This window comes from Myotis myotis, unplaced genomic scaffold (genome assembly GCF_014108235.1).
Source record: "Myotis myotis isolate mMyoMyo1 unplaced genomic scaffold, mMyoMyo1.p scaffold_m19_p_4, whole genome shotgun sequence".
NCBI classification, from domain to species: Eukaryota; Metazoa; Chordata; class Mammalia; order Chiroptera; family Vespertilionidae; genus Myotis; species Myotis myotis.
In genome coordinates this window covers 114,802,094-114,816,891 of record NW_023416346.1, presented here as the reverse complement: position 1 = coordinate 114,816,891, position 14,798 = coordinate 114,802,094, and the positions used below count along the sequence as shown (strand labels likewise).

The following is a 14,798-nucleotide window of genomic DNA, read 5'->3' as shown; positions in this document are numbered from 1 at the left end:
CTCTCTCTTTGGAAAGAAGTTACAAAGAAACTTTGTAAGTTTCTTTCTTACAAAGAAGTTCAGCATGAAAACAGCCCAATTTTAAAATGGCTTCTGGGATTATATACATGGTCCATATTTATAAAGACTTAATTTATATAACAGATGTCACTGAGCTTTGATACATTTACACACAATAGGAATCTAAATACATAAAATGCATATAGAAGTGAATATTTATTTGGAATTTTATTAGTTACCTATTTCTCCATAGCAAATTAGTCCAAAAATTACTGCCTTAAAACAACACACATTTTTTAGTTCACGGGCCGTTGGGGCCAAGAATCCAGGTGCAGTTTACATGTGTCCTCTGGCTCAGGGACCACTATGTTCAGGAAGGTGCTGGACAGTGTTTTGATGTCATGTGAACGCTATATTGGGGAAGGATCTGCTTTCAAGTTTACTTACATGGCTGTATCCGAATGCAGTTCCTTGAGGGCTGTTGGCCAGCGGGTTTCAATTTCTTGCTGGCTGCTGGTGAGAAGTTACCTTTAGTTTCTTGCCACAAAGGCCTGTTCAGATAACATCTTATTTCATCAGAACAAGCAAGAAAGAAAAGACAGAGGACCAGAATGAGAGAGAGAAAGCAAGACAGAAATCACAGTCTTTTATAGCTTCATCTTGGAAGTGAAGTTACCTCACTTTTCCCATATTCTGTTCTTTAGAAGTAAGTCACTAAGTTAAGCCTGTATACCAAGCATGTCAAACTCAAAGGCTAACACGGGCCAAATAAACAGGTTTAAGCTTATGTGGGCCGCAAAAAAAAACAAAAGCTCAATTTTTATAGAAACGTAGGTTTATTTTGATAGAGACATTCTGAAAACAAAGGGCTGAAATAAATGAGTAATTGTTAACATAAAATAATAGAGCATTTTAATAAAAATTAATATTTTTTCTTGAACATTAACTTACCAGACACTGAATAACTACACAAATTAATAAGTGTAACGCAAATAAAACTATTTTTCTTGTTCTCCAAAAGCAAAATATTTCCTGTTGCGCACACCAAACAAGTCAGTCCAAGAGTAATGACATGGCAATCAGCTGCTAAAATATTCACTGCTGGTATTAGTGAGAGAAATGGTGTGCCTGTGTGTAAGGTGCCTGCGCATAAGGGAAATGAATGCAATACGATTCTAGTAATCAGTCATTAGAGAACGTTGTAGTTCGTTATTAATAATTATGTAGCCGAAACCGGTTTGGCTCAGTGGATAGAGCGTCGGCCTGCGGACTGAGAGGTCCCAGGTTCGATTCCGGTCAAGGGCATGTACCTGGGTTGCGGGCATATCCCCAGTAGGAGATGTGCAGGAGGCAGCTGATCGATGTTTCTCTCTCATCGATGTTTCTAACTCTCTATCTCTCTACCTTCCTCTCTGTAAAAAAACCAATAAAAAATATATATATATTTTTTAAAAAAATAATAATTATGTATAACAGAATTTTGTAAAAATTAAGTTATGAAATTTTTAGTACAATGTTTCTTACATACCGTTATATTGGCTGGGCCAGAAAAATATTCATTGTGGGCCACATGGAGCCCATGGGCCACGAGTTTGACATGCTTGCTGTACACAAATGAAGGGTTTACACAAAAGTGTAAATACCTGGAGGCAGGATCATTGCGAGTCATTACAGAAGGTTCTGTACCATAAGGATGAAGCTATAAAAGCAAAAGAAAATAAGCTTCTTGAAAAAAATTAAATTATTCAATGGTAGTTATACAGGTATTTTAGCTGTTAAACAGTCAATACTTTATTCCTAATTTTTTAACAATTGAATTTTCTCTTCATCGAAAGATAATTACATGAATACCATCTATGAGTTCTCTCCATTTTCACTCTACTAACTCCTACCTTCTCTGTATCTGGGCATTCTTTTCATGGCACATTTAAAAAGAAGGCATTTTGTTTTATAAGTTAAGGTAAAATAAACTTGAATGAGTTATTACAGAACAGTTTGACTATCTTACTCCTGGGAGTGATAATATGATTCTACTTATGAGAAGAACTTTTACAACTCATTAGCTTATAAATTACGTATCTTTCACACAAAGGAAACAAATGTAATCCTAACTCTTTATGGGTGAGACACCCTATATTTATTTCTCTTAAAACTAAGTAGAGATGTCTTCAGACATTTCATTACTTTTAAAGAATTAAATGACTCTAGCAAAAGTCAACTTTCTCTTCTCAGCAGGCAAATAAAAAGGACTTACTAACGCATGAATCCACTCTCCAGCTTGTATATAATTTAATAACAAGCAGAGGAAATTTACATTTTCAAAATGATCTTTAATTTTGTACCTCCCCTATAATTACAACTGTTACTATTCAAAGAAAGGGGGGGGGGGCTTACTAGTATTTTTAATTCGAAACTTTTGCCTTACCTGGAGGCACAGTGTTAACAATATTTAAACCTCTGTATGACTGAGAAAGGCACTGCCTTCCAGAATATCAAGTCTAAAAATATCTATCCCTAAATAAAATAATGACAAAGCAGAACTAGACACAGGAGACTAAAGATTTGTCGAAAATCATAGTTGAGAGTGAACTCAAATCAATGGGGTCATTGCAACCAGGCCACTTATGTGGTGAGCTAATAATATTCCACATTTTAGGCATGTCCATTCTAAAAAGAATGGACAGATTTATTGCAGAAGGCTTACTAAGTTAAAAATGTGGAACGTTTTTAGGCTTGTTAGTTGCTTTGAATAACTGTACATGGGCTCATTTAATTTTGCTAATTACCAAAAGCCCATTGACACCCTCCCTTCTATGGCCTAAAATATAGTATCTTGAGGTTTAAATGGCAAAATAATGGTTCAAAGAGAGCATTGGGTCAGCAATAGTGTACTGGGCAAACACCTGCACAGAAAAAGGTCAAAATAAAATCCAGTGAGGCAGCTAAAATATAAAAACTGAAGCTTATTCTTTCACCATTTTGCTTAGAATCATTTCTGTTCAACACTCCTTGTCAGAACAAGAAAGTACAAATTCCAGACAACTCCAGACCAATAGAAATGCTATTTTAAATCTACTTAAGGAAAGCGGCTTATGTCCTATATATTGTGCTCTTACAACTTTTCAGGAAAGAAAAGGTGTAAGAGCTGGGAAAATAATTATAGCTCTTGTTCACCATTACTTCCAGGAATTTAAGGGTGAGGAAAAAGCACAGAATGTATCATCAGTCTTTCAATGAGTTGCCTACTTTCACCTTGTCCTAGGGTTTACCAGTAGAAGAGAGTGGAGGGCAGCAATTCTCAACTTGGCCATTCACAACTTATGAATCACAGTTTTACCTCTTGATATACTGATAGCATTTGGCAGGAATTAAACAAAGGCAAATCTAAAAAAAAGAAAGAAAGAAAAGCAATGTTTTAAGTAAGAGAAAAGAGAGGCCAAGATGTAAATATAATCTCACTTGCCAATTTTGCAGTGATTCTTTATGAATATGCAGACACTTCTCTCTTTAGCCTTGAGAGTTACCTTGAACTTTTCTGATAGAACAGCTCTCTGGCCTGCAAACATTTAGTTCAGTTCATCATTTCTAAAGTCCCTCCAAAGGCTCTCTGCAGAATATCACTGTGTCACTTCCATATAAATGGAATGAAAAGATTAAATAGTATTATATCATATCACAGCGTTATTACTGTAATATTCTGTCTTATAAGTACCTCAACCTCAGTTGGTCCAAACTAAGCTAATCTTTCCCCCTAAACCCACTAATCTTTCTAATTGAGATACATCACCATCTACCAAGTTGGTAATTATTTTTTTACTAGATGCCCAGTGCATGAATTCGTGCACCAGTGGGGTCCCTCAGCCTGGCCTGTAGCATTGGCCGAAATCGGCTCTCCAACATCCCCTGAGGGGTCCTGGATTGCGAGAGGGTGCAGGCCAGGCCAAGGGAGCCCACTGGTGCATGATCGGGGCCGGGGAGGGACACAGGAGGTTCGCCAGCCGGGAGAGCGGGGGGGGGGGGGGAGGGCTCCAGACCATGTCCAGCCCGTCTCAGTCCCTATTGGCCGGACCTCAGCAGCAAGCTAACCTACCAGTCAGAGCATATGCCCCCTGGTGGTCAGTGCATATCATAGTGAGCAGTTGAGCAGTCTTAGCATATCATTAGCATATTATGCTTTGAGTCTGTAGGCCAACACTCTATCCACTGAGCCAAACCAGTCAGGGCTTATATTATGCTTTGATTGGTTGAATGAACGACCAGATGACTAGACACTTAGCATATTAGGCTTTTATTATATAGGATTGTGTCTTCACTTGCCCTGATCTCCCATATTCTAATCAATCAGGAAGTTCTGTTAATTAAAACCTTAAATGTCTCTTGAATAACTTCTCCTTACCCTTTGCTAAAATTGTAGTCCCAATCAAAACCATTTCTCACTAAGATTTCTGCAACATTCCTTATTAATATTCCTGGCTTGCTTTCCTTGTCCATCTCCACACATTGTAATACAGATAGGAATGGCCAGGCTCAACCTTTCAAGTTGAATTAGTTTACATGACTGTCAAAACCTAGTACCTGCTTTTCTTTTCTTTTTATTTGTGGTTCCTTCTCTTGCACACACACACACACACACACACACACGTAATCCTGATTGTATTTCAAGATACAGCTTAACTGTTATTTTCTCTTGGAAGACTTCCCTGATATGTCTAGGTTGCTTTGTGTGCCCCTATAATGGCTTATATTACAGGTGTTTAATTGTCTCCCTTTCAAGACTGAAAATTAAAACTAAGGGTGAGCATCCATCTTAGCATTCATCTTTGAGTCATCAGCAAATTCTCTGGCTCATAGGAAGCACACAATACTCATTGGATACTTGAAATAACTTCATTTAACTTTCATACATATCAATTCCAGTTTTAAATGTCTAATCATTGACAGCATGTTGGTTTGCATTTAAACATTACTGCAATTCATTTTGTTAGTTGAGCATGAAATCAGTTCTCTGATATTTTCAGCACTTCTATAGCAAAATTTTGGTGCAAAAATATTTTAAACTTCATTTCCCCCATCCAGTCTCAGAACAGAAGTCTTATTATTATTCCAATCGCATCATAAAGGAAACTGAGGCAAAAAGTGGAGTTAGGTGACTTAACCAAGTGACAGACTGACAATCTAAAATAAATCCAGAATTAATCCTCTGAATATTCTGAATCTAATATGACTGCTTAGCTCCTGAACTGTGCTCTTTAACATTCATGAGGGGAAAATGTATTTTGCAAAACTGTTAGCCTCTTGAAGAAGAATGTTATTTTTCTTTATAACAGATGTATAAATATCTTCAAGTATAAATATAAATTGACTGGAAAAATCTCGCAACATTTAGAAAATTTGAAAAGTAAATTGTTAACTGAAGAAACTATACATGATTTGGGAAATTTGACTTTGATGATCAAAATGCCATTGTAGGAAAGTTCACTACTCAAGGTAGAATACGTATCCCTAAGGGAAGTTCTCAGCAACTTGAGATCCTTTTGTTTAAGTAGTAACCCACGGAAAGGTTGAGACTGCACAGATTGACTCTGCTTTGGACTCAAGCTGTAAGTGAAACTGGGCAACTTGACCTATTTTCACAAGAAAACCAATTAAAAGCAAAGGCATTTAGAATGGGTAAGATTACCTGGAGCACCATGGGCTCCTGGGGAGGACTCTTATTACACAGCACTCACCATCTCACTCCAAAATCCCCCTTAGACCAGCCCCTCCTCCAAAGCCTCCCAGGCAGAAAGTCAATCCTAAAATTTCTTTTTAAGAGGTACTCCTTTGCTGATTTCACCTGAGATAGTGCCCAGGCCAGGGAAGTTGGGAGAGGGATTTCATATCTCTTATGCAACCCCCTCAGGTCTTCGAATATTCACTCCTTTCTTATGGTAAGCATATCCAAGTCTTGATAAATCAGCATTTAACACCTAACCACTCACCCAACAACAGGAAGCTTTCCATTTCTTGGACACATTCCCCTTAAAAAGGAATGAAATGTGTTAAAGAACACATTTTTATTATTCAGGTATATGATTTTTTTAATATTTTATTTTTAAATTTATCTTTGTTGTTATAACTATTAGAGATGTCCCCTTTTTTCCCCTCATTGTCCCCCTCCTCTCCACTTCTGCCCCCTCCCCAGGTATATGATTTTTAAATGAACCAACATGTTTAAATAATAACTTCACTGGGCACCAGTCTAGATGTTTTATGCCTGTTACCTTTTTTAATCCTGTAACAACCAGATGAGGCAGGTAAAATGGTTCCACTTTAGAGATAGAGAAATTGAAGTCCAGACATAGTAGTGACACACAGAGTTTGGTGAGTGGACTCTCCTTGTAGGTTCTTGTCCTACAAAGTTTGAAGAATAAAATTCGCAGACTAAAAGATTTTTAGACAAAAGTGTAGAAATTTATTGTAAGCAGACACAAACTCCTCCTGGGGTGGGGGTCCCCACAGGGGAACTCCCTGGGGAAGGGTCCCCAAATGGAGAAAACCTGCTCTCTCTAATGGAAAAAAAAAATCAGTCCTCTGAGTTTCTTTGTCTCCAGCAACTCTTTGTCCCTTCATGACCCTTTCTAATTGGAGCCTTCCTTAATTTATGTCCCCCATGCTTTCCTAATTGGTCACTCTCCTGCATGGTATCAGTTTCAAAGTTTCAAAGCCCACCCTGTGCCCTCCTCTTCTTCTTCCCCTTATCTTGTAACATTCCTCCATCCTCTGTGAATGTAAAATAAGCAATCTGGCTTGGAGCTGTCTCTACCCATCACATATGCATTCCTTTCCCATGGACCTCCTTTCCCTAAAACTGCCTTTCCTGTCTCTAAAATTCCTTTCAGTCCATGTAACATGACTTATCACATGACTAATGCCTGGCAGAGCCATGGCTTCAAGTTGAGGTATGCATTTTTGTGTCTGAGCTCTTAATCACCAGGTCTGTTTCCATATGTGTGCATATGAGAGTGAGATATGAATATGGATGCAAATGTAGATAGAGATGAATATAGCTATATGTTACTTTATCTACACTTATCTTTTGAATATAAAACATGTAATAAATATATATCACTATACTTTTTTCAATGCGCTGCTTTATTTTCTTTATAAGTTTTCTTTCAGTACCTTATATCACTAACTAGGTTTCTTCCTTTCTTTCCTTGAACTGTATTCTGTGTAGGGATAATTGCTTCTTCTACCCTGAGCTACTGACACTTCCCTGAAATAACTGAAAAGACCTAAGGGACAGATTTATTGTCAGAGGCCTTAGGTGCTAAAATACCCTGGGGACTCCCATTGAGCCTGAACATTTGAGCCCTAGGGAATGGATATGCCATATGATTTTTCTTTGCTTTCCTTTACTGATTATTCTTAATAAATGGCAAAGACGCCTGTAAGTATGTGCTCAGAGTGACTTCAAGAATACTGCAAAACAGGCATATTTTTCCTCTCGTTTCCACTGTTGAATTAAAGTGAAACACAGACTTATATTGCCACAGGCAACATAAGTACACTTGACATGGAGATTGGATAATTAAGAATGTTTAATTTTAGAATAATGAAGGATTTCTTTAAAGATATTTAGAATTGCTAAATGTTGGAATGATATTTCTCTTTGAGATATGCAACTAGAGTTTGTTGTGAAGAGAGAAAATGCAACAAAAAGAAGTCAGATTAACAGTCAGTTACTAGTACAAATGAAATTATAAAAGTGCAATGGTAAGGTCAGGAGTGTTTGGTCTGGAGAAGAGTAGCACTTACCTGCAGATGAAAGAAAATAATGCAGCTTATATGAGCCTTCATTCTCTGCCTGTCATTGAACAGAGAATAGGAAGAAATTAAAACTGGAAGCTTTATTTTAGAGAAAGGCAAAAAATGTGTCCTATTGGTACTAAGAGAATGATATTAGAAAATACTATCCATGCAAGTTGTTATATCTCTTTACCTGGAGATCTTTCAAGTAAAAAGAATAGCTACTCAAGATAATAAAGTCAGTTTAAGGAATCCAATTCTAGCTGTGGATGCCATGTGCTTGTATGTGTAGGAGAGAGAAGAAAGGTATCAATTAGATAATCTCAAATGGAAAATTTAAAAAGGCCTTTTTCATATACAACTGCATTAAAAGAGCTATAACTTGAGAAATTAATGGCAAGCTCCCTAATGTAATTATTATAAAGAATCATCCCATTGAATAATGTAAAAGACAAAGGGCTATAAAACCTATATTTACAAAGATATTTTATGAGTTCAGAGTGGGAAAAAAATACAGAAAATTTTTTGAAAAGACATTTAGCTTGGCTGGTGTGGCTCAGTTGGTTGGGCATTGTCCCAGCACCAGGAAATCACTGATTCAATTCCCTGTCAGAGCACATGCCCAGGTTACAGGCCCAATCCCCGGTAGGGTGTGTGCAGGAGGCAGTGGATTAATGTTTCTCTCTCATTGATGTTTCTATCTCTTTCTCCCTCTCCTTTCCTCTCTCTGAAATCAATAAAAACATCTTTATTATTATTTTTTTAAAAGACATTTAGAGCCTGGCCTGTATGGCTCAGTGTCGACCTATGAACCAGGAGGTCAGGGTTCAATTTCCGGAAAGGCACATGCACTGGTTGTGGGCTCAATCCACAGTGTGGGGCATGCAGGAGGCAGCCAATCAATGATTCTCTCTCATCATTGATGTTTCTTTCTCTCTCTCCCTCTGCCTTCCTTTCTGGAATCAATAAAAAATATATTATCCAAAAAAAGAGTAAATCTAGCCATTTTGATTTTGAACTAGCCTCAAAGATTTTCCTTCAAATAGCCATGATAGTTGGGATAAAGATCATATTGTTTTAAACACCTGCTATAACAATCTATGTGTAGTCTATGAAAAAGCATGGCACACTGGGAGCAGCAAGTTGGAATGCTACAGGCCTACTTTGAAATCCTAGCATCATCACTTTCTGCAGAGGTTTGAACCAAATGCTCAATTCTGTTTTGGAGTTTCAAGTTTTTCCTCTCTGATATGGCAGTAATAATATCTTCCTCAAGCCACTATTATATGAGGATTAAATAAAAAAGAAATAATGCCTACAGAAAGGACTTACACAGCTCCAGGAATGTGACATTTTAAAATTCCTATTGCCTTGCTCTCTGCAAAACAAAACAAAATGATAACCTTAGGTAGGTAGAACTACTGAAGCAAAAGGGGCATTGTTCTAATTCCCAAACCAAGTAAGACAGAAACTGAAAGAATCTACTGCAGAAATAGCAATAAGAAATTCGAACTTGAGGCTCTTTGAGACTGTAAAGAGATTCCAGTTAACCTAGTTAAGATAATGGGACCTTCACTGGCCTAAGGGAGACTCCCTGTGATAAAACTGTGACAACACATAGATTTGTGCTGACTACCTCTCAGAGAATAAAACCTGAGAGCAGATTCAGACAACTGACAAGCATTATAATTGATTCTGATAGAAACTTTAATATAACTACAGCAGAGAAAAAAACTGGACATGAATATGCATGTCATTATTGTTATATTTGCATATTTTCTCTTGCTGAAATAAGACAAGAGATTCAAACTAGCACATATATCAATTTTTGTATTAGTCATTTATTAATCTTTATGTCTAAGTATTATTTAGAATTTGTAAATGTTTCTAATTCAGAAACTCCTGGCATTGATTTGAATTTCCTCATGAAATGATGGCATTTGCATTCAATTCCCAAGTGTCCCAGCTGTCCTGTCCAGGAAATATTCCTGTACTATAAACTCCTGGAGGTGACATTGCAAGAGAGGTGTGTGAAAGAGTTTTTCTGTGTCTAGGTAAGAATTGTCACACACCTTCAATGCTATGTAAAATGAAGTTATTGTTACAAACAGGACTCTTTAAGTCCAAATGCACTTGATGTGGCCCAATTCTCAGTTTTTCCCTTGCAATAACAGGGTTAATGTATTTTGGGGGGGATTTTTGTTTTTAATGAAAACTGCAGAAGTTGCTGCTACATCAAAAATCAACTTGGTTACTATTAAAATTATATTTAACAGAGTTGCCATCGACAAGTTTCTATTTTTCAGTTGGCTACACACAGATGTGAATCTAAAGGAGGAAGTGCGTGACTTTCATCTTCTCTTGATAATTTTGTTGATTACAAATTATATAGATAGAAGGAATGTGAAATAAAGTGTAATGAAGGCCAAGAAAAGAAGGAGATAGCATAGTTCAGTGGCTGAGAAAAACAATTTTGGAATCAGAAAGATATGTTCAAATCAGTGTTTTTCAACTCATTAGCAGTGTGACCTTTGGCTACTTACTTTAACTTCTCTAAATGTGTTTCCTGATATTAAAAGGGTGCTTAATATCCCTATATTAGGGTTATTACAAAAATTAAATAAGAATATATATAAGTCCTTGTCACAGTGTCTTGAACATATAAGCATTCAAGTATTTGCTCAATTATATTATTACTTTTTTTATAATAATAATAAATGCTCAAGTATTATTGCTTGTTTGTGATGGTTATTACTATATTTAGTAAGAAATCGAAAAATTGGCCTTAACTGGTATGGCTAAGTTGGTTGAGCATCCTACCATGCACCGAAAGATCACCAGTTCAATTTCTGGTCAGGGCACATATGCAGGTTGCAGGTTTGATCCCAGGTTTCGGTACATACAGGAGGCAACTGATTAATGTTCCTCTCTCTTCCTTTCTCTTAAAAACCTTTAAAAAAATAAACAATTTCTCTGTGATATTCAATATTCACTCTTGGCTTTTTTTGACTGTTTCCCTCTGGCCCATTTCTTTCCTAGGAATGAGGAATATGGTTAGAGATTACAGAAAATTGAGAAAAATATGTTCCCACTGCACCAAAAGAGAGACCTTCAGAGTAAGCTCTGAAAGAGTTGCCAAGTCCCTCTTGGAATAGCCTCCTGGAGAATAGATAAGTGAGTGATATAGGTTTAAGCCAAGCCTCATAAATAAGACTCAACTGCACGTCTGTAGCTATTGCTAATGCTCATAGCTCGCTTGCTCCTGCTTCTTCTGGGGTAGGGGAGGGGAGCGTTTTCTTGACATAAAATGTCAGGAGTGGACTTGGCAAGGACTTGAATGATTAAGCTTTCTTTTGTCTAACTAAGGTCCCAAGGCTCCGCCCACAGACACCTGATGAATGAAAATGGCTCTTGGGGATGCTGGGGGGGGGGGGGGAGGGCGTGAAAAACCTATCAAGGGAAGAGCAGTGTGCTTGGCTCCAATCCTTAAGCCTCCATTTTAAGCCGGGTGGCATTGTGCATTGATACGTATACAACGTTCTTTTGAGCGGAATCCTGGGAGAATCATTAGAATCCTGCCCAAACCGAGGCTTTTTCAGACAGCCGTGAGAGGGCTGAGAGAGCCTCCCTTTTGAAGCCCATATTAAGAAAGAGTATGGGGGAGCAAAATGGAGGTAGGGGGTAGTGAGAAGGCCGTGAGATGTAGTGGGGCTCCGGGGAACCCTACTGACCTCAGGAGCTGCCCGCGCCGCTGTGACGCACACTAAGGCCTGGCCACCGTGACCCCGACTCGCCGCCGGCCGCCATCTTTTCTGCTGCGATTAGCGCAAGGAGCTCTCTGGGCCACCGTAGCAGCCATAGCAGCTACACTTCCGGTAGATTGCGGAGGTACGTACCTCAGAAAACTTCACCTCCGAGAACAGGGCTAAGGTAAAGACCCCCAAGTTTGCCATGGCGGACAAGCCCTGTCGCCCGGCAAAGCTTTATGCCTTCAATGAGAACAACCAATGGGACTATCTGGGCTCAGGGAACGTCACCTCAGTGCCCTCAGAATCCCAGGGCATGTTTCTGGTATTTAGGTCGGAATCCAGCGGCTCGCTGGTCCTAGAGACCGAGGTACTCCCAGACACGCCCTATCAGAAACAAAAAGATACATTAATTGTTTGGTCCGAAAATGAGAACCACGGAATGGCGTTGAGCTTCCCAGACTCGGAGAGTTGTCAGGAGACCTGGGAAGCCATTTGCCGGGTTCAAGGTAAAGACCCCACTGTCAACGTCACACAGGACCTCTTAGATGATTTAGAGGAAGACATTAATGAAACGCTAGAAACCGATGATTTGGATGAACTGCCTAACTGTGAACTCAGTAAACTTAAACAGATCGCTAACTTAGTCACCACAGCTTTCAGTTCACCTCTCCTCAGGAGAAGGCTGGCCCTGGTCTTAGAAAATGAGAGCTATATTAAAAAACTACTGCAGCTGTTACACACCTGTGAGAACGTGGGCTACACTGAAGGCTTATACCATTTAAATACAATTATTAAAGGAATGTTTTTCCTCGACAAGACAGCTCTGCTTGAGATCTTGTTTTCTGATGAGTGCATCATGGATGTGATAGGATGCCTTGAATATGATCCTGCTTTGGATCAGCCAAAAAAGCATAGGGAATTCTTGACCCAAAATGCAAATTTCAAGGAAGTTATACCGATAACAACCTGTAAACTTAGACAAAGAATACATCAGACATACAGGGTACAGTATATTCAAGACATTCTTTTTCCTACACAATCGGTATTGGAAGAGAATTGTCTTTCTGCTCTTAAAACTTTTATTTTCCTCAACAAAATGGAGATAATCCACATGCTGCAGGGAGATGACGAGTTTTTGCCTCAAATATTTGAACAGTTAAAGGATAAGACTATTGATAATGATAAACGGCGAGAATTGTTATTTTTCCTCAAAGAATTCGTTGCATTTGCTCAGATATTAAAGCCTCGAAGCAAGGATGCACTATTCAAAACATTGACACAAATGGGAATTCTTCCCGCTATTAAAGTTATAATGAGCCTGGATAATTTTCAAATAAAGTCATCTGCTATTGACATATTTACTTATATATTAGACCATAGTCCATCCATGATCCGAGAATTCATAATAGAAGACCAGCAGAATGAAAATGGTAGCCTTTTCATTAATTTAGTCATTAAACAAATGATCTGTGATACTGATCCTGAGCAAGCAGGTGCTTTACATATAATGAGACTTCTTCGTTTAATACTTGATCCAGACAACATGATAGCGATGCCACATAAATGTGAAAGAAGTATATTTCTAAATTTCTTTTATAAACAATGTATGCATAACATAATACTACCACTTTGGGCTACTACATCAGAAGATACATTTGAAGAGGATCATGTACTTACAGGTGATATAAACAACAAATATTGCCTCCATGATTATCAAACAGCACAACTGCTTGGCATTATTTTAGAGCTGCTAACTTTTTGTGTGCAACATCACACATATTACATAAAATACTATATTTTGCGAAAAGACTTGCTGAGAAATGTCTTGATCTTGCTGAAGTCGAAACACACTTTCTTGGTATTATGTGCTCTTCGCCTTATGAGAAAGATAATTGGCCTTAAAGATGAAGTTTATAATCGTTACATCATCAAGGGAAATTTATTTGAGCCAGTTGTAAATGCCTTTCTGGATAATGGAACTCGATACAATATGTTGAATTCAGCTGTTATTGAACTGTTTGAATGTATAAAAGTGGAAAATATCAAATCTCTGCTTTCACATGTAGTTGAAAAGTTTTACGAAAGACTTGAATGGATTGAATATGTTCAGACATTCAAAAGTTTGAAGTTTAAATATGAACAAGAGAAAGACCGAAAGAGTCAAAAGAGTTTGAATTCTATGCAGAGTAGTAAAATATTTTTGTGTAGAGCCAGAGACTTGGAGAAAAATGAAGTTTCTTGGAACAGAGATATAGAACATATAGAGGAAGGAGAAACAAGTATGCAACCACTGGAAAGTGATTGTCAAGATGTTTGTAATACATTTATGGAGACTGAAAAAACAACAGAAAATGAAGACAAGGTGAATCTTCCTAAAAGAACATCTTCTGGTGACCTCAAATTTACTCATACCCATTCTACTGGTGATACCAATGGAACAGATAGCCCAATGAGATTAGTGGATTATTCGGATGATGAAGAAGAAGAAGATAAGGAAGATGAAAAGGCATTCAGGAAAAGACCACATCTTAATCAGTAAAATCTTTATGAGAGACTCTCAACATCAAAGTCTATGTTACTAAAATTCTGTAAACATCAATTAGCTAAAAATTCTGAATCTAAAACTTTCTCATGTGAACTTTACAAGTATGCAATTTGTAACAAAGATGCTTAGTATTATCATCTAGAAAGGTTTAGTTCTGTATAAACCAAGCTTCCATAATTTTAAAAAAGAACTAACCAGAACATGAATAATTTCTTAGCAAGAAAAGTCTTTGTTTGAAGCAGATGGAAGAACAGGTTGATAATATAATATCAACGTAGTTTTGTTCCACCAGTATATATTAGAAACAACTGTTAGCAGTACAGTTGCACAACCTGTAATGTTACTTGCCCAAAACCATTGACTATGCTTTTATTTTATTTTATTGCCTTCTTTGAAACAAAAATTTATGTGTATGTTTTCATGGAAACAAAGTCAACTGCAATAAAAAAAAAAGTTAAGCTATTTACATTTCTGTGAAGATTTAACAGAAAGTCAGCCTTATGGGTTATTGAAGGGAAGTAACTTTCAGTGTGCATTTTCATAATAAAAAAGGAAGCTGGTTTGAAAAAATTCAGTTGTTAATGTGTCTTTGTTTATATTGATAAGAGGTATCAAAAGTCAGTCCCATAATATTCTAAAATGGTGTTCTTTAGGACCTTGGGAGTAGTAGAACAGAATGCTTTAAACTTTGAAGTCATTTCCTGATTCCTTAA

General features: G+C 37.5%; 1 protein-coding gene across 1 annotated transcript; it reads left to right on the top strand.

Annotated features, from left to right (window-relative positions):
- Positions 1–11,742: 11,742 nt before the first annotated feature.
- LOC118653597 (serine/threonine-protein phosphatase 4 regulatory subunit 3B-like) lies at positions 11,743–14,079 on the top strand. The gene is made up of 2 exons (XM_036304235.1): positions 11,743–13,246; positions 13,406–14,079. Exons 1-2 carry the CDS (start codon positions 11,743–11,745, stop codon positions 14,077–14,079), a joined length of 2,178 nt encoding a protein of 725 aa, XP_036160128.1.
- The last annotated feature ends 719 nt before the right edge of the window (positions 14,080–14,798 follow it).